Source organism: Chanodichthys erythropterus, chromosome 21 (assembly GCF_024489055.1).
Source record: "Chanodichthys erythropterus isolate Z2021 chromosome 21, ASM2448905v1, whole genome shotgun sequence".
NCBI lineage: Eukaryota > Metazoa > Chordata > Actinopteri > Cypriniformes > Xenocyprididae > Chanodichthys > Chanodichthys erythropterus.
Window position 1 is genome coordinate 19,845,756 of NC_090241.1, and position 23,885 is coordinate 19,869,640.

The 23,885-nt window shown below is 36.1% G+C and overlaps 1 protein-coding gene across 18 annotated transcripts in view; it reads left to right on the forward strand.

Annotated features, from left to right (window-relative positions):
* dlg1a (discs large MAGUK scaffold protein 1a) overlaps positions 1–23,885 on the forward strand; it is a 141,054-nt gene that overhangs the window by 35,985 nt on the left and 81,184 nt on the right. For all 18 annotated transcript variants that reach the window (XM_067372569.1, XM_067372570.1, XM_067372572.1 and 15 more), the window contains exon 4: positions 17,706–17,873. In XM_067372569.1, coding sequence (XP_067228670.1) covers positions 17,706–17,873 — 168 coding nt within the window. The remainder of the gene's footprint in view (positions 1–17,705; positions 17,874–23,885) is intronic.

Consider the following 23,885-nt stretch of genomic DNA (forward strand, 5'->3'; position numbering starts at 1 on the left):
TCCTCCAGAGCTCTCTCAAGTACAGCTTTCTTCAGGAGCGCTTTAATCGGTCAGGCTGATTGAGTTGAGTCAAGTCAAGCGAAGCGATAGGACGGAAGAGCAGTGGACTCAACTGACAAGGGCTCGCTGGATGAAGGCATCACGTCGCTGCTTCTACGGACCGAGCCGAGAGATGAGGGTGCACGTCAAGAGCAGGCAGCGGGCAGAGCTCGTGGAAGCAATTGGCCGGCACCTCAATCGCTGATGGATTGAAGTGTCCAGGCACAGAATGTCTCCCAGCATCAAAAACTTGGATTGCTTTTCGCCAATGTTGTGCCACTGTAAAGTAGCATGCACCAACAGCACCATCTCACTTATGTTTGGATGCAAGGTAGGGGATTGTTTTGAAAGATTTATCAGAAAGATGCATGAGCGACAGTCGCTTAAACTTAGTTGCTTAAATGGTCCCTGGACTCTCAACTGCTAATTGTCTTCTCACACTGAGGATAATTTTGTTAATCACACCTTCAGTGGGTTAAGATCTGAACATATGCTCCAGGTTACACCCTCATGGCAATGGTCCATTCCTTTGCATGTGACCCTAATATTTGTTTGTGATTAGGCTGGAAGTCTCACAGAGTCTCCATTTGTCTGGTTTTAGTCTGACAAAATGAAATGCTCAATGAGACCACTGATGATGCCAGGTTAAAGAACCGAAGGCAAGCAGGATCTCAACCCGATGCTCTTCAAATTTCAGACTGTACCTAGCTTGCATGTGTGTTCCATCCTGCCTTTAATTTCACCACTGTGGTGCACAAACCACATGCGCCTGGGAAAGATATCCTGAGGGACTTCTGGGCTTCTGTTTGTTGAAACAAACTGATTTCAGCTTGAAGCCAAATAAAGGCAGCCAAATCGAAATGTTCATTCCTGATCAAGAGTAAAGCTCAGGCCCAGCATTCCTTTTGGTCCATTTTCTGCTCGTCTAGTTCGAAGCAGGATAGCAAGTTCTTTTAGTTATGTAACCACTTGGTCCTCTGGGTATCTTAGCCTGCGTCCCAATTATATCTACTATGTGCGAATGGGTTGTGGGGAAGAAGCTTGTGTTTTTCATTATTTCACGACTGAATGGTTAGTCTTCGTTGTCTAACTCTACCAAGCATTGCACAGAGCGTAGAGGATTACTGCTTGTCACTTTGCACCTTCACAGACTGATCAGTCCTAAAAAGCTTCCTGTCATTATAGCTGAACCTTCTTTTCTTCTAAGCATGAGATCAGAGGGTTTGGGGAAGCCCTTGTTAACTTCTAATGGCAGTCAATCCCCAGCAAGCACAGAGATGACCTCTTGCCATTTGTGCGTAGCAGAAACACAGCAATTAATGATTCATGGCTGTTTTAAATTGTTTATATGTTGATGCATGATTATTGTTTAATTTTGATCAAAAACTTGTCGAGATAAAGATGCACTGTTAAGCCAAAGAATCTTTCAAAATGCCTCATTGGCTGCATGTTTTATTAATAGGTATTGCATCTTGCTGCCATTTTATAGTGTATTGCACAATAATGAATAAGTAAAACTACAAGAGCTTACAGTGAATGCAAAGCATTTTGAGATTTAACAGTAACACCTTTATAATAAGACTCAATGCATTCAGTATCATGAACTAAAAATGAACAACCACTCCAGTAATCAGTGTCACATGATCCTTCAGAAATCATTCTAATATGCTGATTTGATGCTCAAGAGACAATTCTTATCAACATTGAAAACGGTAATATTTTTGTGGAAACCTAATGCATTTTTTCAGGATTCTTTTGTTAATAAAGTTCAAAAGATCATTATTTATTTGGGTTTTTTTCCATAAAAATAATTTGATAAATGTATTGCACCCTTGCTGAATAAAATGATTAATTTGTTTTGAACGGTACTGTATAACCAAATCTATTGCTCGTTAATGTAGCTGTAGAATCAAAATCATTGACAAAATTGCAAGAGTAAATTGGTTTAGTGACAAAAAAGAAACTGTTCAAGAATATAGTTATACACCTGATGGAATTTGCCTAATATGGATGGTTGAGTTGAGCTACTGACATCTGTTGAATATAGCATTAGCTTCTTGGTATCTGGTGGGTTAATATAGTGCTGAGGAGATAAAAATTAGAGTAGGTTTGTGGGAAGGGGGCTGAAGATTGTTTAAATAATACAGCACCTCTATCCATGCTGTCACCCAGCTCTATAGATGCTTGACTAAAGTCAGCAATGTGAGTGAAGCCTTTTGGGTACACAAGATTCCACACTGATAATTAAAGCTCACATGCATCCTGTTTCAGATGCATCTTTCCTTTGCCTGGACTCTGCACATTTGTCGGATGAAGTTCCTAAGCTAAGCTTTGCTCTGCGTAGCATTGATTTAATCCTGCTGGGATGTGCTTGCCACACAGAAAGTGGTGAATGAGTCTTCGATATGCTTCAATTTTTCATGTGTGACGTTAAAGTTTATAAGTTTAGGGATTTTGTTATCAGGTTACTGTGAATATGTGCATCACCCATTGATTTTATTATTTCAGTGCAGACCTTTCAGTTTCTGGCTGACATTTTGTTCTAGGATGTATGAGGTTGTATATCTTTTGAAATGGCATATTACAGCACAGATTGCTTTGTGAACCTACATAAATGAAGTTTCTGAACTGCCTGAAACCTACGTAGGTTAGTAATAAATTTGCAAAACTGGCTTAACTGGCTGGCTGCCCATGAACGTCTACTTTGACCCTCCCTCAAAAACTATAGTTGTAGCTCAGGCCTGGAAGAGTTTGGTTTTGTCTTATCAACAAGAAGATGCTGTTTAATGTGCTATTAAAGAAAATCCACTTTGCATGCACTTCCAAAGGGTGAATTGATAAGTTGAAACCGACACCATCGTTACTGCTCACATCACTGTGTACAAGTGCTGAGGAAGCCTTCTGAGCTTAAATTCAGATATGGTATGAGTGATTTGTTTCCAACATGCTCTGTAAGCGGTTGACCAATCACAACAGACTGTCATCTGACCAATCAGGGGAGAGTATGCTCTCAGAAAGGAGGGGTTTAGTGTTTAGACACTGAGAAAACAGGTGATGCTGCAATGTATACTATGAGAAAATTGTTTTTTGACCCTGGATGCATGTAAACCTATTAGTTGAGAGCTGTAAAACTAAATTGATTGAATGACTTTCCCAGTGATATTGCACAGACCAATTTTTCTGTTGAAATAGAGTATAAATAAGGTCTAATCCCTTTAAGTTGATGATGCTTTCTCTAAAATCCCATGGAAGGCATAGCAGGCTAGCCAGGTGCTTGTGTGATTGATTGGAGTCTTTCTGAAATTTCTTTGGTTTTCAATGATCCAGCATTTGGAGTGTGATCAATGAAATGCAGCCCATCTCTCATTCAGTCATTGTTTCCCTCTTTATAAGCTTTGGAGCAGCTACAGATCATCAAAGATACTTGTGTGTTCATTCCTGTGCTTGTTAGCATGTTGGCAGCTATAGAGGTTGGTTGACCTGATGTGAAGGTCAGCAAATGGATGTCTCATGTCATACCAGTTCCTTCTCTCTCAAGAATGTTAATTCTAAAAGAAGCATGTTTGCTATGCTGCGGACAGCTTGTTTTCTCCTGGCCTGCAGAGCTGTTTATTAGGCTTTAGTGTCATCCCCATTCCTTTCACTTTCCCCACCTGCCGTTTTTGTTATCAAACGCTAATGTGTCCTTAAATAGAAACCGCTGTGACGATTCAAATGGCAAATGGTATGAAATTATGCTTTTCTTCACAACGGAGCTGATCTTAAAGGCGATCACTTACTAATAAAGTGAATTGTACATGTGTGACTATGACCAAGTGGTGAATGTAATGTAATGTAATGTAATGTAATGTAATGTAATGTAATGTAATGTAATGTAATGTAATATAATATAATATAAAATAATATAATATAATATAATATAATATAATATAATATAATATAATATAATATAATATAATATAATATAATATAATATAAAATAAAATAATATAATATAATATAATATAATATAATATAATATAATATTATATAATATAATATAATATTATATAATATAATATAATATAATATAATATAATATAATATAATATAAAATAAAATAAAATAAAATAAAATAAAATAATATAATATAATATAATATAATATAATATAATATAATATAATATAATATAATATAATATAATATAATATAATATAATATAATATAATATAATATAATATAATATAAAATAAAATAAAATAAAATAAAATAAAATATAATAATATAATAATAATATAATAATAATATAATAATAATATAATAATAATAATAATAATAATAATAATACAGTGCTTCCCACACATAGACTTTACTTGGGCGGGCCGCCCACGTATAATAACGGCCGCCCAAGTATATTTGGAGACACATTTTTGCTTTTATTATTTTTATCCTCTTATACTTTTATATCCGTGCAAGATAATGAAACCATCCGCGATCGAATAGCTAGTCGTTTTGTACCTGCTCATTAATGGTGCGTCAGAACTGTTTACTCCCGCTGACATTCCCATACATGTCATTCCCACAAAAGTCACAAGGCGGTGCTGTTGCACGTTCTACAAGCTCGCACAACAGAGCTTCAGACTGCTTTAAAGTGATTCTCAATCAACGAAAAGCACAGATTTATGCCAGGCGATTGCTAATGAACTCAAGTTGATGAATTTTTGCAAAGTCTACTTCATGGCCTGTATGTAAAATGTTTTAGACTATTTAGACATTTCAAAATAAGAGTCCCAGTGTATTTCGGGCTTGTTTATAATTAAGTCACACGCTAAGTTTTTTTTCTTTTTCTTTTGGGCATTATTGGTATTTTGGTTACACAATAAATTGTATTTAATTTGATTTCCATTTAATTCATAGTTAATTATTGTAGTCTCCCCATAGGAAGAAAAGACTAAGAACATTATTTCACACATATATTATTAATTTTATAAATTTTACTAGTAAAATCTCTGTCCCATTCACTGAGAGACACTATATGACAGCAAGGAGAACATTGGAAAAGGAGAACAATTTAAATGCTGTAATTTTGAATAATTTTCAATGCATAATAATGCATAATATTAATATGTAATTAAATGTAATATGCTATGTAATTAAAATTAATTTTAATAAATAAAAATACTGTTAAAAATCACACATTATTTGTTTGTCACATGTAGTAGACAATTTTTGTGCCGTGGGTATAGGAGGATTTTTCGCCCGGCTACCACCGCAAGTATATTTCAAACCTGTGGGAGGCACTGTAATGTAATGTAATGTAATGTAATGTAATGTAATGTAATGTAATGTTATATATAATATGCATTTTATATATTACAACCTGTCATTCCTGATTTGTCACAATATGCATGTTATTGCTGAATCTTTCCTGGTTAACATGGTATATACAGACACACAGTTCTGCCTTAAAATGATTTGACTTATAAGCAGAAAGATGTTAATTCCTATCTAAAATTGAAATCGCTGCAATTTAGCTCAACTATTTACTGTACAAAGTGCAGTCTGATGTTTTATTCTGAAGATCTGCATTAGGCAGTGGGATCCTTTTACATATTGACTTATATAACTGAGCACTTTACATTTAGTCAGTTAACCGTGAAGCTCCTTTTGTGACCAGCAGTTCCACATGCTCTCACATGAGCATCATTCATTAGCAATTCATTACGTAAGGCATGTTAGAATTGATCACCCTCTACGTCTTTGTTGATAAGCCATTAGAGCAGCAGAGGGAATCCTACTGAAGTGTGTAAATTGTCTTACAATGCGGTTGCCCCGAGTGCATATGATGTAACAAGGGCATGTATGAGGCGGAAAAAGGGAAGGAAGCATGCGAAGGAAGACCAGGGAGACAACAAGCTCTGCTTTTGTCTGGAATACTTCATAGTCCAATCATGCTAGGTTTTAAGCATGCAAAATTACCCTACAACAAATATGAGTGCAAGGATATGATGTTACGCTCCGGGGTGTCTGTTTTGAATAAATCACTGGTTCTCACACAAGTAACAAGTAACAGTTGCTGCGTCCCAATTAGCCTACTTATACTGTGCCGTAAAAGTACTGTTTTTGTGAAGAACAAGTACATGCTTTTGGGTGTGTAGCAGAATAGTTGGCAAGTTTGGGACATACTAGTTCATCATAATTGCGTCTTTAACGGGTTGATCAGTCGCTTTATGTGCATCCTGTCATTGTTTAAACTGCCCTGTCAATCATATCACAGTTAAAATCCCACACATTCAATTTAATTTTGGAGAGAAATGTAGTAGCATGTCGATCTGCCAGTTGTGGGCTCTTAATGTGAAGAACTTTACTTGTATATTTGCATAATGATGCATTTAAAAGTTAATGACCAAACATATCTTTATAAAATGTGGAAAAATTTGAATAAATATCTTTTCGTGTGGTTAGAAAGATAATTGGACTCTTTCAGAGCAGGTTCTAAAAAACCTTGCATGCATCATAGTATGCAACATTTATAGTAACATTTAGAAAGGATTATAGTGCATTTGCTGTCCAATTCAAACACATTAATGCTAGATCTTTTTGGGAGTAAGAGGTAATATAGCCAATTTTCAGACCTCTTCTGCTGTCTAGAAGCATTTTAGCCTACGTTATTGATAGGCTATCATGCTCTAAAAACTGATTACTGAATCCAGCGTTTCTGTTTTTTTCGGAAAAATTGGCTTTGAGGTGAAATAGGATATTATCTTGCTTTTTATGTTTTTGCCTCAGCTTTTTTTTTTTTTTTTTTTTTTTGGCGCAAAATTTAAAATGGCATTAGTGAACACATTCTGATCAGCTTTGTTGATTCTTGAGGATGGTCAACACTCATTCCCATCCCAAAGTCATAAAGAAAGAATGCGAGTGATGCAGTAATCTTAGATGAGTTATATTAAACTTGTAAATAGATCAGAAATTAGAAAACTGAAAAATTGAAAAAAATAAAATAAAATAAAATAGAAAAATAATAAATAAAATCTATCTTTGTTTTTTATTTTTTTATTAAAATGTTCATGTCATGTACTCATACAATAATAATAGAGTTGTCAATTTGTTTAAAAAAAATAAAAATAAAATTATATGTAAATTATATGCCACTTAATTGCATCAAAATGCCTTTCAATGAAGATAATTCAAATACATACTGTATAGTTATAGTAGCTTTAGAAGTAAATATAAGCATTTGCTTATGGCTGTTGTTCTTGTCCAGTTTGAACCTTCACAGTGATACAGAGCTTTCTCATAAAGGACCTACAGCTGGCTTCCTGCTAGTTAATTATAGTCATCTCAAGGGAGAGCTGCCAAGAAACAGACAGCCGTCGTCTTTTTTGATGTGTAACGAAAACAAAATTTGTGCTTCATCTGTTTTTTAGGATTTGTGCTTTTAATTTGAGCAATAAAACCTGTCCTTGTATGTTTTTAACCAAAGCTTAATCATGAAAGACTTAAACAGTTTTTCCCAACCTTTTTTTTTTTTCTCATTTACCTCCAGAATACCCATCAGTACTATGTTGCTTTTAACTCTATTTTTATACTAAAGGTTACTTTTAAAGGTGCATTAAGCGATTTCTGAGAAACACTGTTGATATTTGAAATCAACCCAAACAAACACACCCTCCCTTCATTGCCCCACCTCCAAAATGCATGAGCACACAATGCAAGAGTGGATGTCTCTTAATTATAGCTGAACCGAAGCAAAATAATGCTTCAGTAACACTCAAAACTGTCCTGTTGCTATAACTAACACTACAGCAACAGCATATCTTGGTTCTGTGAAACATAGCAAATGTTACTCACATGGAGCAGAAACAACGCAACCTAGGCATTGGTTTTCAGGCCTTCCTGCTTGCTTTGATATGTATGTAATATATAATGTTTCATATAATTTAGTTATAAATAAATACAAATTATTAGCATGTTTATCAGTTCCAGCAATACATTTTGAGATATTCAGACAAGTTTATTTCAGGGAACTTTTTGCAAGTGACCCATAGTGTTTATTGTTGCTGTATTTGTATTGTCATGTGGTGTTTGAGTGTAACGAAATTCTGGCTGCTTCAGTTCTGGATGAGCAGTAGCAATGTGCTTTGAAAGTTTAATTTTAGGTTTTGCAGTGGGGACAGCTGGGAGGAGGGAGGGCCATGATGTTTCCTAGAGAGACAAGAGGCAGAAACTATTTTAATTCTGCTCACAGCACACTGTCTGTTTAGATGTCAGCTCTTTCTTCATCTCCTAGGTTGAAGCACAAGTCAAAGTGGATGTGATGATCTCATGTCTCGTTCCTGTCTGCCCTGTGGATCGCAGCAGGAAAAGGGCAGGGAGAGGAAGTACAGTACACTGCGCTTATTGGAATTGCATATGAAGTTGTGATCAAATATGCACTCTATTTTGAATTAATTTTACAACAGCCCTGCTGGAAAATATAACTTAAGCCGGGGACACACCTAACGATTAGCTGAAACTTTCTAAGACTGAACTGAACACACATACCGATTGTTTCCTGCGACTGAAGCAGATTTAAATACTTACACATGGAATTTGAACACAGACTGTAATCGCAGACTGGACGCGTTTGAGCGCGATCAGTCATAAGTATCAATTTACATTCATAATCAGCCTTAAAATCGTTAAGTGTGTGCGCGGCTTTAAGCTATTTTGGAACATCAAAGCTGATTTGTTGCTGGTCCAAGATGGTCTATCAGCTCAGACCATCTAGAAACCAGCTTCAATGTTTTAAAAACTTCTAGGTTAAAAGAATAATTCACCCCCAAAATAAAATCCTGTCATCCTTTACTCACCCTCATGCTGTTCCAAACTCGAATGATCATAAAGAGTGTTTCTGCTGATTTTTATTTTATTTATTTATTTATTTATTTTTTGTCGTTTGTAGTGAAAGTCAATGGGGTCCAAAAGTTTCAGTCTCCAAAAAAGACATAAAAGTACTTTAAAAGTAATCTAATTCATTTAAAAGTAAACTCCAGCAGTTTAATCTAAGGGGCCATTTACACAACTCCATTTAAAATGGCTAAAAACAACGGCATTTGGGGAGCCTGAAAATTCAAGCTTTTGAAAACTGGTTTCAAAGTGCAAGTTTTTGAAAAGATACCGTTATAGTCTCCATGTAAACAAAAAAATGTGAATCCGTGTGAATGGGGGGGATTGTTTGATGTAGTTCCAAGGTTCCAATTGCATTTTTTTCCCTCTCGAGTAAACTGGCTGATTCCAATACAGGTTGCCGATTTCTTCTTTTTTTTTTTTTTTTTTTTTTTTTTTTTTAATAAAGCAAATTTATTTGTAGTCTATTTGTTCTATAACAGGCAAAGCGACCTTAAAGAAAAATATCTGTAGCCATTTGATATTAAAGCAACCACTGAATTTTAATCACAATCTAAACAAATATGCTACACACATTTTTTTTTATTGTTGTTTTTTTATTTGAATTAGATTGTATAATTTCAAGTTTTAAAGCAAAAACAGAATGCTCTGTCCTTTTGATTTGTGAAATTATGCTACTTAAGATTAGTGATCGCCCGATATTGATTTTTTTTTTTTTTAGAACTGATAATTTTGTTTATGTGCCCGATAACCGATATGCAGAACTGATATTTATTTACTGTTATGGGCCTACTTTTGTTTGACACGATTGCAAAACCACTGAACTGAACAAACCATTTTTTTTTTTTTAACAATCACTCCCTCCTTGCATAGAAAACAAAACAAATCTTATTTATACATCAATAAATTTTGTTAATTTTAATCTTCATATTACAAAAATAATTTTATTTATAAAAAAGCATCAGCAGCAACACGAATGTTAACAATAAGCAAAATAAATGTAGAATGTCTAATTTTTTCAAATGGAGAAAATAAATTAAAGACCGGAGTGATATCAACTTTGCAGAAATGTAATGCTTCATTTTGAACTCCAGTTTTAGTAGATTTATAAGCTGTTTAATAGGCTAAAGAGTGAAGAATAATTCGCTGGATAATGTTAAATAACTGAATAATATTCTCTGGAATATTGGAATATAACAAACAAAACATTGTACTGGTATGTTATATCAGAATTATTAATCTTTTTCTCATTCTAGATTATGAAATATCTTCTGACAAAGCACTGTTTATCTATGCATTTACACAGAACTATACTCAAACTGTGATCGCTCGCGGAGATAATAAATTACTAATTTCCATAAAGTTGTGTTTACTTGGATGTTTATTAGCGAATTAATGGTTATATAGTAAATGTTTATTTAATTATGGTGTTTTAAACAAGTGAATCTTGATTAAAAGTTACATGCGGTGGCTGTGGAGCATTTCCTGAGCATCATCCTGCTGAGTGAACAGCAAAATGCAGACGACTTTATGATGAGCATAGACAACAGAGAGAGAATTAAATTCAGCACTTTTATTTCCAACATGTGCTCATTCATGGCTGTATTATTTAATTCATGCAAAGTTACATCTTTATTTGGACGGGACTTGACGGATTAGCTTATGTGACTCCATGAGCTTGTCTCTATTTCTTAGAGACAAGCTGCATAAACTAGCTACATTTCAGGCATTTATGTAACGCATCTAATTTGTGCATTATTGGCTGTTATGTTGAATAAAGTTTATTAATTACAGCAAAGCAGATAAGTATACTTTACCTGTGCACGCTGTTGTCTCGTCTCCCCTCAGATGCTCTGTACACTATATGGCGCCGTTTATCTGTAAATCCGATATTATAAAACCGATATCCGATTATGGTAAAATGCTTAAATATTGGGGAAAATAACGGTAAGTCGATATATCGGTGGATCTCTACTTAACCCTTAAATGCATACCTCGGGTCTTTTGTGACCCGGGACGTCATTCACTACCCTCCTCCTCGTTCATTTTTTAAAGTTAGACATCAACTTTCTTGGTATTCCTCAATCAATTCATTATAAAGAATATAACAAGAAAAAAATCATAAAATCATAAAAGAATGCCTATTTTTGTATTAATTTTTTTAAAAATTGTATAGGGTCGCAAACGACCCGAGGTGTGTATGAGTGTACATATATTTGTCTGCACAACAATAATTTAATCTTAGATGACGAAATAAGTGCGATTCACCTTTATTCCACAAGGTGGCAATGTCTGATACACAATGCTGAAGTGACGACTCATTCAGACAGAAAACGAAATAATAATAACAACATGAAATGGCTCAGTGATTTACTGCAGAGTAAGTACTGAATGCAATGAAATATGAGTGTAACTGTTACTGGATTGATCTTGTGAAGCTGTTAGTGATAGAAATATTGATTTTGAAGATGTTGAAAATGAAATAATAGTTTTGAGAATACGTTTGAGATCGCGAATGGGCTCATATTCGTTGACCAGAAACATAAAACTAGCCCATTATTTGCTGAATTTACTGTGAAATGAGCTCTGACGAGGACAGTGATGATGGCATAAAACATCTGCTCAAACGGAGCCCTTTCAAGCTCCAAAAGGTAACAAAATACGATTTACTTTATTCTTCTGTAATTGTTACTCTAATATCAGAGGAGTTTTATATTATCGCGACAGGTAGAGATCCTTCCATGTTAGATATTGATCCGGGTCGATAACGACACGAATATGTAAGAATGATTGGCGAAACAGTCATGCATTTAAGGGTTAAAGGGATAGTTTCAACCAAAAATGAAAATTCTATCATCATTTACTCACCCAAAGGAAGATATTTTGAAGAATGTGTTAAACTGAACAGTTTTGGGGCACCATTGACTTCCATAGTAGTTTTTTTCCTACTATGGAAGTCAGTGGTGCCCAAGAGTGGCCTGGTTACAAACTTTCTTCAAAATATCTTTCTTTTGTGTTCAAAAGAGCAAAGAAATGTATACACATTTGGAACAACTTGAGGGTGAGTAAACGATGATAGAATTTTCATTTTTGGGGGAACTATCCCTTTAAGACACCTGCACAAAACAAAAACAGCAGACTGACTGAATGAATATGCAGATTCACTCTCTGCCAGTAGGTGGCACTTATGGAACAGCAGCGAAAAAGCACTACTTTATACAGAGGTAAGAGGAAAATAAAATACCATTGAAAGGGAGGGCAGTCAGCTCCCTTCAGTGATTCATTCATATAACCCCCAACCCCAATTCAATATTTATATTTTTCTTTCTTTATTTTGCGCATTGCGAGCAGTGAATTTGCTGTGTCTGGTATGGTATTTGGCCATCCTGTTTTCATAATAATTCCACACAAATTACATTTTGGGAAATGATCACAGTGCAGTTTGTGGAAGTCCAGAATAGAGATCGGCCAAAATAACGCACAATTTTTTATTTTTTTGGAGCAAAAACTGGACAAAAAGCTGGTAACTACAATGCAAAACCTCACTGGTAGTATAATTAGGTCAAAGGCTCTCAAATGGGCCTGTGTTTCTTGGCAAATACAGCAGTTTATAAATAAAAGTTTATAATGAATATTATTTGTTTGAGTAAAATCATAGAATTTCTTTAATTTTCATTAATCCAGTAGTATGCTTGTCTTTTGTTTGAAGGGCCACACATTTGGGCTTTTAGTAAACACCTGCCCTGTGTGGTTCATCCGAGGTGAATGTGCCAGACTTCATAATCCCAAATTATGCTGATTACGCATTTATCATGCAAATAATGCTTAGTTTTGTGGAGTGAATTCAGTTGTTTTGGCAGCTCTGGGATGTGCAGCCGTGTTACAGAGCTCTCCCGAAGGTATTCAAGGTGAAGTGTCTATAATAAAGTGCTGTGTTTGCTGAGCTCTGGGCCTCTGTATGTTTTCTGCCCGATAAACAGACAAGAGCTGACAGCTTTACAGCAGCACGGCTAGACCTGAGACAGAAGGGGCACGAGGAGCAGGCGCGGGGCTCTTCCACTCCTTGAGATCCTATACAGCATCCATCAAACTACATTTCTAAGAGCTGTGCACCTCTCAAGGTTCACCCTGCTTTAGAGCAGTGACATTGTATTGCAGAGGACATCGCCTGTGTAAATCCTGTCTAGCATTCGTTTTTCACTGCTGTCAAGTTTTCCGAGACCTGTCCTCCTTGGTTGAATAGCTTTGTGAGTGATCTCACTGCATTTATTCGGTTTTACTGACGTTAGCTCGGCTTGGACGGACCAGCACAGAGTGAGAGAGCATTGAGCCAGTCGAGCAGCTCATTATCCAGGCAAGCTGGCCCCACAGTGGCAGCGGCTGCGTGCCTGAAGCCGAGTCACTGAAGCACTCAGCGGTGTAATAACATCTCCAGAACTGCTCCCCGTCTGTCCCTTTCTCTCCCAGCAGTGGCTCGGAGTTCAAACTCACCGTTCAATTTCACTGGCTTGGTGGCCCGCTGAGAGTTGAGTTTGAACTTTGAGTTGTTTGGAACAAGGCAAAGGATTCTGTGTGCAGCGTTTCTGCTTAAAACTCAGTGGAGTTCTTTGGATTTAGTGGTCTCCTTTAGCAAAGTGTCAGTAGTAGTAGTAGTTGTAGTAGCATACTTCTCTTCTGTCTGTTTAATATACACCAGGGCTCAACAACAAGGATTTTTCTGCTGGGCTGGTTGAGCCAGTGAAAATTTATTTTCATTGGTCCCATCACAAAATAAGGAAAATGTTTTGTGTTTTGTTTTGTTTTGTGTTTCTTTTCCTTTTGCTTTTTGGAATTTATACAGCTCATCTGTTTTAACCAGCTTGATAGCATTATCTATTTATATAACATACTGTATTACAGTTCAGCATTGCTGTGAACCAGACTTCCTTTGTGTGTGGCACATTTCACACTTACATTTCCACTACCTTTATTAATTTAGCATACTACATAAGTGATTCAACAGCGACACTGTTAGTACCACACTACAGTTGTAAAGTTTGCCAGAAGATATCCAGCTTTGAGCTTAGTCCCCTTCAAGACCTTACCAAACTGCAATGTAGTCTTGTGCAAGTGGTTAGGCAGTCAACTGCCACATATAATATTTGTAATTTTTTAAAATATGTATTTTAAATATAAAGTGGAACAGGAAATGTGTAAGTCTTAGGAGTTTTTTTTTTTTTGAGAACAGATTTTAATGTAATTTGATACTTTGATAAATTCAGAGCTTTGCATCAAAAGAAGCTTTAAATGTTCTTTATGCAGCAGTCTAGACTTTAGAAACTTTAAATTACTTTATGTTTCCTGAGGTGCATTTATTATGTTAATATGGTTTTACATAACAAATGATCATCATTTAGAAATAAATGGCTATTTTCTACCCTGATGTTAGTCTTCTGATTTGAACGCTCTGTTTGAAGGGGTGTGTCTGCTGTAAGACTTCAGTGTAAACACCCACTGCTTTGATTGGCTGACATCTTTGCACATTAAATAAGTATTATCTCAATACTTTTACTACATTTTAACTATTACAGCTGTCGAAATTAATGAATCGTGAAAAGTTTATTGCATTATATTTAGATCTATTCACATCACATGAAAGGTTGCAGTGATGAGCATTGAGCAGACTGTTGATTTGCGTGAATGCAGTGATCTAGTCATTGCAGTGCAACTTCTGCACTTTCACAAAATGCTTTCACCATAACTAACAAGGCAAACACGATGTAAATACATCAAGAGATTCATTGTGTAGTGTAAGAGCGTCGCTGATTATAACTGGAGTTTTGGCAAGTGTCTAGATAAACTTGCGCTGTGTGATTGACATCTTCAGCCATTATAAAGAGAGCGTCCTTTGAAGTAAAAATGCTAGGATTATTCATTATGAATTCAACTGTCATTACCGGTTTAAAAAAGAAATGCCTTACTTAGTTTGCAGGGTCCTTGCTGGTTCCAGAGCAGTTGGCACAGCCTGATCTTTGAGCAAAAGTTTTTGGGCAAAGCCAGTAAAGTATTGTGACTTGTTCTCAAAACAGTCACTGCTAAAATATACAGTACAAAAACGCAAGTCAGCACGGACATGACTAGGACATTTGTTAAAAATAAACTGAATCCATTTTTCTCTGACATCAGGATACTTTACTTATGCAAAGATGATGTTTTTCCACAGCCAGGAACAGCACAATGTCTATGTGGCAAAGATCAAGGAAAATTTGATTTCTCATGTCATGACCCCTTTAAGTTATATAGACCAATTTTTAGTGCTAAAATAGGGCATGGGATTCTACCTTGAATCTCTCCATATTGGCAAAGCCACTCAGTCTTCCCCCATGCTACTGGGAGGCATTGATGTTACTGTAAACAACCAGCATAAGACCCCAACTTGGAGCTTGTCCCACTTTTTGGGCATCTACCGTTCCTAAGAAACCTGCCCTCTTTTTCCTCCCTCTAGACTTGTGTTTGCATTTCCTAACCCATATCCCGGTTAATGGCATAGAGGCAGGCATATGTATCAGGACAAGATGGATGTCTATGGATAAAAGGCACTGCTGAATAATTTGCGATTCCCGTTAAGAAAGTCACAAAACAGTGTTTCACATACAGTCATGGCAGATTGGGGTCGACTGTGATGACTGTGGCGGGTAGGATCTGGGGGTGCCTGGCTCATTTAAAAAGTGTTTCCCATCTCAGAAGTGAGGTCTAGAGAGAAATGGAGTTGAAATAGTTTCACCGCTCTGTACCAGTGCTGGATTCGAGGTCTGTTTTTTTTGCAGTTTGAATTGGAATGCCCAAGGCTCAAATTTGGATTTTATTAATATTTTTTTCTGTAAAAAGACGAACATAAATAGTGATGAAAGCCAAAATATTAAATGTCACAGACAAGGGTGTAGATTTGGTTTCAACATTGGGGGGGTTGAACATTGGTATGCTGTCTGTTATTTTCTTTTTTTATTAAAAAATAATAATGTTTTGTGTGTAATGTTTATTGGATTATTTATTTCTTATCTATCTGTCTTATCTATCTATCTATCTATCTATCTATCTATCTATCTATCTATCTATCTATCTATCTATCTATCTATCTATCTATCTATCTCTCTATCTCTCTATCTCTCTATCTCTCTATCTCTCTATCTCTCTATCTCTCTATCTCTCTATCTATCTCTCTATCTATCTATCTAAATCATAACTTTATGAAATTTATGTATAATCATTCATCAAATTCTAACATAACTGTGATTCTAAAGAAAGAAATTATGTTAAATATTGAAACCACCAGTAGGCGGCAGCGATTCGCATTTTATTTTTTTATTTTTTTTTGTCAGTCACTTAAATCGTTCATTCAGCCAATTCGTTCAAAAGTCAGATTAATTTAGGAAGAAAACCAACACTGATGTGAATACTTTTGTCATTGATAAATACAGACACTATTAAAAAATGAACTAACAAAACAGACTGCTGTTTTGGTAACTGGTTGCAGTTACACTGTTAGTTATGGCTGAATTGCAATGGATTAGCTAGCTAAAATATATGTGGAGTGTACTTGGCTATTACAATGTTTTCATACCTCCTTCTCAGTACATGCTTTATTCTTTTTAACGTCCCTCTTTGACCAGCAGTTTAATATAGTCGGCTCGGCAGCGGTTCTCTTCATTTTTTGAGCTACCCGTACTCTCTCATTCAAACAATAGAGCGCCACTCGCGTTGTTTTGGTGAAAGTGCGACGCGCATTGGTTGGACGTTACCAATCGGTTCAATGGAGGGGGGAGTATTTTTTTCTCTAATTTATTATGACAAACTCATATTTGAAACGAAATTATTGCTACAAAATAAATAAATTCTACATATTTTCATTATATGCCCACGGTGACAGTTCAAAAATGGCAAAAAGCACTTCCTGTGTTTTTGCCTCAAGTTTGCATGCCTGTAAGTATTTACGATATCCTAATATCCTTTTATATTCTGGTTCTTAACAAACTTTCCCTTTGGTATCTTCAATTTTAAAAGCCCTCGATGGTTCAATCCCAGAGATATGGAAATCTTAAAGTGGCTCCATGAGTAAATTGCACACATTTTCAGTGGTCAAAACCAAATGTGGGTCAGTTTGCATGCTGATACTTTTTTTCTTTTAAAGAGGAATATCTGAAGAACAAATTTTGTTGAAACTCATGTTTTTCTATCAAGTCAGTTGCATAGAACATAACTGTCCGAGTGCCATAAATAAGTCTGCATGCCTGTAACTCTAAAACTATTCAAAATATCTTAATATCCTTCTAGATTCTTATTCTCAATAAAATTTCCTTTTGAAATCTTCATTTTCAAAGCCCTATATAGTTCAGTCCCATAGATATGGGGATCTCAAAACAGCTCCATGTTCAAAATTGTTGAATTTTACCCATTTTCAGAGATCGAAAAAACATGTGGTTTACTTTGCACACAGCTGACACTTATTGCATTTAAAGAGGAATGTCTTTGTGAACAACTAGAACTTCATGCACTATCTTACATAGTTTTGCTACAGTAAATTCAGTTTGGGAAGGATGATTGAGCAATTTTTTTAATTTTTTTTTTGGCAATGTAGTCATTAATATGTGATCCTTTATTCAACCTTTTCTCATCTACCTGTGGTTTGAACATTAATCTCGACCTCTCACTGGGTGAACATCAAATTGCGTATGAAAAATTCATGTTTGGGACAATGAAGCTGCAAGCAATTCATTTAACTGTACACATTCTCTCTCTCTCTTTTTCTCTTTCTCAGAAATATAGATATCAGGATGAGGATACCACATCTCCTCCAGAACACAGTTCTCCACACCTACCAGGGGATGTGCGTCCTCCTGAGCTGGTGCAGGTATCGGAGAAGAACATCTCCCAGATTGAGAATGTACACGGCTATGTTTCCCATTCACACATCTCTCCTATGAAGGTAAAATCTCTCAGAATTCCACTGGCTCCACGACACATTGCTGTGCTGCATGGCATCTATTCTATGTCTCAGTGCACTCTGTAAACATGCTTCAATGTTGTGTGTGATAGAATCCCCATCACTGTCATGTTTACACATGCGCACAAACACACACCAACTAAATTACATTTACACACACTAAATTAGAGACAGGGAACTGCAAGCAAGGATTACTTTGATAATCTGTTGATTATTTTTCAGACTGATTTATCAAATTAAATGACTCCAATAATTACTAATTATTAATACATTATTGATTAATTAATTAAAAAAAATAATTTAAAAAAATACAAATAATTGTTCAAAAATAAAATTATTCCATATCCTGCTCAGTGTTTTCCTCCAAACAGTGTACAATTTGAATGCTATGAAAACAAGTAAGGATAAGCATTTATGCAAAATGGATATAATCGCAGCTTTAACAGAAAGTTAAACCACACTTTCAAAGCACCTGATAGGGCAAGCTATATGCTTTACTTTGAAATGCATAATATAAAGATTTCTTCGATATTTTTTTTTTTTTTTTTTTTTTTTTACTACTGAAAAGTGATGTGACTGACGTATGTTCGTAGACATGATTAATCAAATCAAATTCTTTGACCATTATCTTCATTATTAATTATCAATTAGTTGTTGCTTCTCTATTAGGGACACTTGAGGGAATTCATCTGTCAAAATGTAGAACATCAAATGGAGGATGATGAATATTTCAGTTTTGTAGTTGAAGAAGTTTCTGCTACTGGAATATGAGAACAAAATTTATAAAAAAAAAAATAATAATAAAGAAAGGTGTGCACATCCAAAAACCCAAATTGGGCTCAGGTGCAGAGCAAAAATATAACAATAAATAAATAAAGAAAAATAATGTCTATACACTGAAATTACAGCTCCAAAAATGTATTTATAAATGGCACAACGTTTCGACCAGTCAGGTCTTCATCAGACACAATGTGAGTAAAATTGTAAATGATGAATACATTATTGGAGCTATAATTTCAGTGTGCGGACATTTATTTTTCTTTTTAACTATTTTATTAGCCTAAGCTGGCTTGCTGGTCTCAGCTGATGGAAAAAAAACCAGCTAAGCTGCTTTTTTCGGACAGGTAGATGGAGTAAACTTTACTTGTAGTGCTGTTCGGAAGGCTATACTTTTGTGCTTATAACAAAATAATTTTACCTACCTGCTTTGTTGTATAAAGTTCAACATAGTGTGTAATATATCATGTCCACTGCTGTGAAAACGGGTCAGTAGCAGCCCTTGAAAACTGTTCCAAATGCTAGTCAGTTGCTTTGCTATCTATACTGCCTACATAAGAAACTGTTCCTAACCAAAAGGAACCTCATAAATGAGTTTGAGTTTGAAACTTTCTACATGGAGTAATGTGGATTTGAGATTAGACTTCCAGCTGATTCAAGCTGTGTTAGCACATGTTGCTAAGCTAACGACAATACTCTAAGTACAAAGCACACACAAATAAACTTTTTTTGTTTTGTATATAAAAATTGAGTGCCAAATTAGGATATACCAAGCACACACGCAAGCAAGAACTAGAAACGTTACTTTTTAAAAACTGGACTTCTATACAGTTAGCTTTGTTTATCTGGTCATCATTAATACATTTCCAGTCCAAAGAGACATTCTGCTGTACAGTGACTCAGTTTTCTGCAGTAATCAGATGGAACAATTAAAATATGGACGCAGAAAAAGCAGAAATCTCAGAAAAAGATTATGTATTCAGTTCCTTACGTTAGTGTTAATGCTAATGGTTTAGCTGTGAACAATTTTGTTTACTAGCCAAATAAAAAAAAAACATTTCAGGGTAATTTTTGAAAAGAAATTCATCATGATTTGGCCCACACAGCGTCTTCACTTTTTCTTTGATTGTGGAATACAGTCTGCAGAATGGATTTTAAATGTGCCAGAAAATCCAATAAAATCACATAGGTTAATGTTACAGTGTCCTAACCAGATGTGATAAAATAAATCAATTGGCAACAAATAAAGTTGATAACTTTGTTTCCATTTCTGTGGTGTTGCACTGGCTGAAATTTAAAAACTTTTTTAAAAAAGCTGGGAAATTTCAGTGGCCTAAATATAAATAGGAAGCTATGCTTTTAGGATGTTGATGCCCTACAGTGTGAGATGTTTTATTTTCCATCAAAAACTATTTACAACATTCTGCTAATTTTTTTCACAGCTTTTATGACCATAATAGTTCAGAGAATATATGTAAGATTTGTGATTTTAGAAATCCATTTGCCACATTGCAGGATCATTTTATAATATAATAATGAAGGTTTATATTAATATATTTATCATTAATAATATGTATGATTTAATACATTTACGGTTTTATATAAATTGTGGAAAAAAAAAACCCAGAAATGGGTAGATAGACTAATTAAAATTAAATATATAACCTGATATGTACATTTTAGATTAAAATGTATGTTACCTGTGACCTACCAATGTTAAAGATCAAATATCTTTGCATTGGCTGCATTGTATCATCAGTATGGACAGACAAATTGCTTGTCACTTTTCTCTTCACATGGGCTTAGGACACTGTGTTATGAATGACATTGAAATTTTGTTTTAATGGAGCTTTCTGTGCATTTCTTTAGGCCTATTAATGACCTAGAGTTCTCACTCACTGACGTCTTGACCTGCTTTCCAAATAAACTATTATTATTCTTCATTGTTTATAAAAACAATGTGGTGCAGATGTTCAAAATGAATGTGGCATTTTAAAAACTCATAATTCCCAACACACTGTGAGCAGTGCTGATGTTTGAGGAGGAGCTGTGCTGGGCTCAGACCAGTGGAGCTCCCTGCATGCCGACAGAGCAGCGCCTGACAAGCCCTGCCTGTCACCTCCTATCAGCCTCAACTGCGCAGAGCACGAGCTAGTGCTCTCTGTCCCCGCACACACACAAAAACACACTCGCTCTGTCATCACTATGAGCCTGCATTCCTCCTAAATCAGTCCATGTGCTCTAGGCTGATGGTGCTTTCTGGCTGCTGGCCCAGCTGATGCGCGCGCTCTTAACTCTCCCTCTCAACAATATGAGATCTGGGAACGCGTGCGTCGTGCTACAAATATGCACCTATGCAATTAGCTTGTTTTCCTTTTTCAAATGAATCATGTTGGCACCTCGCTGACAGCCTTTGATAGTGCAATGACGATTAAGATGATGATTCAAGACAATTTCCTTCAATTTAGTGTGATTATCTTTCAGTTTATATTCCTATTAGTGACTGCAGTAGTCTTACGCCACCTTGTGGCTGTTATTTGAAATGTAAGAATCATTTGTAGTTTGCAGTGTTATTTTATTTTTTATTTATTTTCCCAGTTGAAACACTTTATTCTATCTCATCTTAATATGCACAGCCAGATATAGGGAGATATAAGGAACATTAAAGAAACTGCTTACAATCATTTTATAAAAAAATAATAAATAATTTTTATAATCCAGATTTGGTGATGCTGGTGGTAGTAAAATTATTTTTACATTTATTTGCATATGAATCAAGATTTTTTTTTTTTTTTTTTTTTGATCCCTTTAAAAACAACTGTCACGTTTTTAGCTGTGGTAGTGTCTCTTAATTTTTTTTTTTTTGTCAGCTTTAATTCAGAATATTAAATAATTTTGTCAGTGTTGGTCATATTTCCCATGAATCAGATCTTGCTTCACGCACTCTCAGCCCTGATGATGACGTGACTGCATGCTTTCTGCAGCACACGACACATGAACCACATGCCCCTGGTCAGGTTTCTATTTACAGACCGCTCTACTGGCAGTCAAGACACACGGATGCTCCCATCCAGAGTATTGGATTGTTTAACCTTCTGCTTCAGTGGCACACAGCCTGAGTTTGCCTCCTAAAGCAGATGCACTTTAATGTCATATTGACTTATAGTCATAGATGTTTGAGATATATATATATATATATATATATATATATATATATTTTTTTTTTGCTTTTTGACTGATTATGGTATTGTGTTATGATTCCCTGCATGCTTGGCTGGAACTGTCGGCACAGATGGAGATGACATCTTGTGGCTCCCCATGTACCACAGTTGTAGCGTCCTGTGACTGGCCTGGGTACTTGTAAAGGCCTACAATGATATCTGTGCTGAAGCACTGCAAAGCTCTTCTGTGATATTTTTATCCGGATGAATAAATAGTGTGTTTGTCACCATAAGTCCTGCACTGAGAGAAGTGGGTCACAGTATATAACATATTTTGGAAATACTGAGTAATAAATTGATTATTGTGACCTCTAGTATTATTGTCCAATTATTAACCAATTAACTATTTGAATTAGCTGACATTTGCCTCTTAATATACACTGATCAGGCATAACATTATGACCAGGTGACTAACAGGTGAAGTGAATAACACTGATTATCTCTTCATCACAGCACCTGTCATTGGATGGGATATATTAGGCAAAAAGTTAATATTTTGTCCTCAAAGTTGATGTGTTAGAAGCAGAAAAAATGGGCAAGTGTAAGGATTTGAACGAGTTTGACAAGAGCCAAATTGTTATGTCTAGACAACTGGGTCAGAGCATCTCCAAAACTCCAGCTCTTGTGGGGTGTTTCCGGTCTGCAGTGTTCAGTATCTATCAAAAGTGGTCCAAGGAAGGAAAAGTGTTGAACCGTTGACAGGGTCATTGGTGGCTAAGGCACATTCATGCACTTGGGGAGCGAAGGCTGGCCCATGTGGTCAGGTTCCAACAGAAAAGCTACTGTAGCTCAAATTGCTCAAGAAGTTAAAGCTGGTTCTGATAGAAAGGTATCAGAATACACAGTGCATCGCAGTTTGTTGCGTATGGGGCTGCATAGCCGCAGACCAGTCAGGGTGCCCATGCTGACCCCTGTCCATCGCAGAAAGTGCAAGCAGTGGACACGTGAGCATCAGAACTGGACCACGGAACAATGGAAGAAGGTGGCCTGGTCTGATGAATCACGTTTTCTTTTACATCACGTGGATGTCCGTGCGTCGCTTACCTGGGGAACACATGGCACCAGGATGTACAGTGGGAGGAAGGCAAGCCGACTGAGGTAGTGTGATGCTTTAGGCAATGTTCTGCTTGGGAAACCTTGGGTCCTGCCATCCATGTGGATGTTACTTTGACACGTACCACCTACCTAAGCATTGTTGCAGACCATGTACACCCTTTCATGGAAACAGTATTCTCTGGTGGCTGTGGCCTCTTTCAACAGGATAATGTGCCCTGCCACAAAGCAAAAATGGTTCGGGAATGGTTTTAAGAGCACAGCAACAAGTTTGTGGTGTCGACTTGGCCTCTAAATTCCCCAGATCTCAATCCAGTCGAGCATCTGTGGGATGTGCTGAACAAACTAGTCCGATCCATGGATGCCTCACCTCGCAACTTACGGGACTTGAAGGATCTGCTGCTAATATCTTGGTGTCAGATACCACAGCACACCTTCAGGGGTCTAGTGGAGTCCATGCCTCGAGGGGTCAGGGCTATTTTGGAAGCAAAAGGGGGACCAACACAATATTAGGAATGTGGTCATAATGTTATGCCTGATGTACACTACCATTACATTTTTGGAGTTGGTAAGATTTTGTAGTGTTTTTGAAAGAAGTCTCTTATGCTCACTGAAGCCCTATGTATACTTCATTGTACGTGCACAGTCGAATGCACAGGCTTGCAAAGTACACTTCATTTGACTTGTATGCATACACAGGGGTTTGACGCATGCACAGTTTTGCGAAATCTCTCACCACGAGTTACAACCCATGTAAACATCTTTATATTCTTTCATGCTATAGTTGCACAACTGAGGTTACTTTCTAACCTCTTTGCACAATTTCTCTTCTATGTAGGCCTCCATTGTCGCTGTAGTTTGCATGCGTTCTGGTCTGTTCTTCTGTTTATGCAGTTTTTCTTCAACTACCTTGTGAATCGGCGGCCCCAGGATGCAGTTGCCA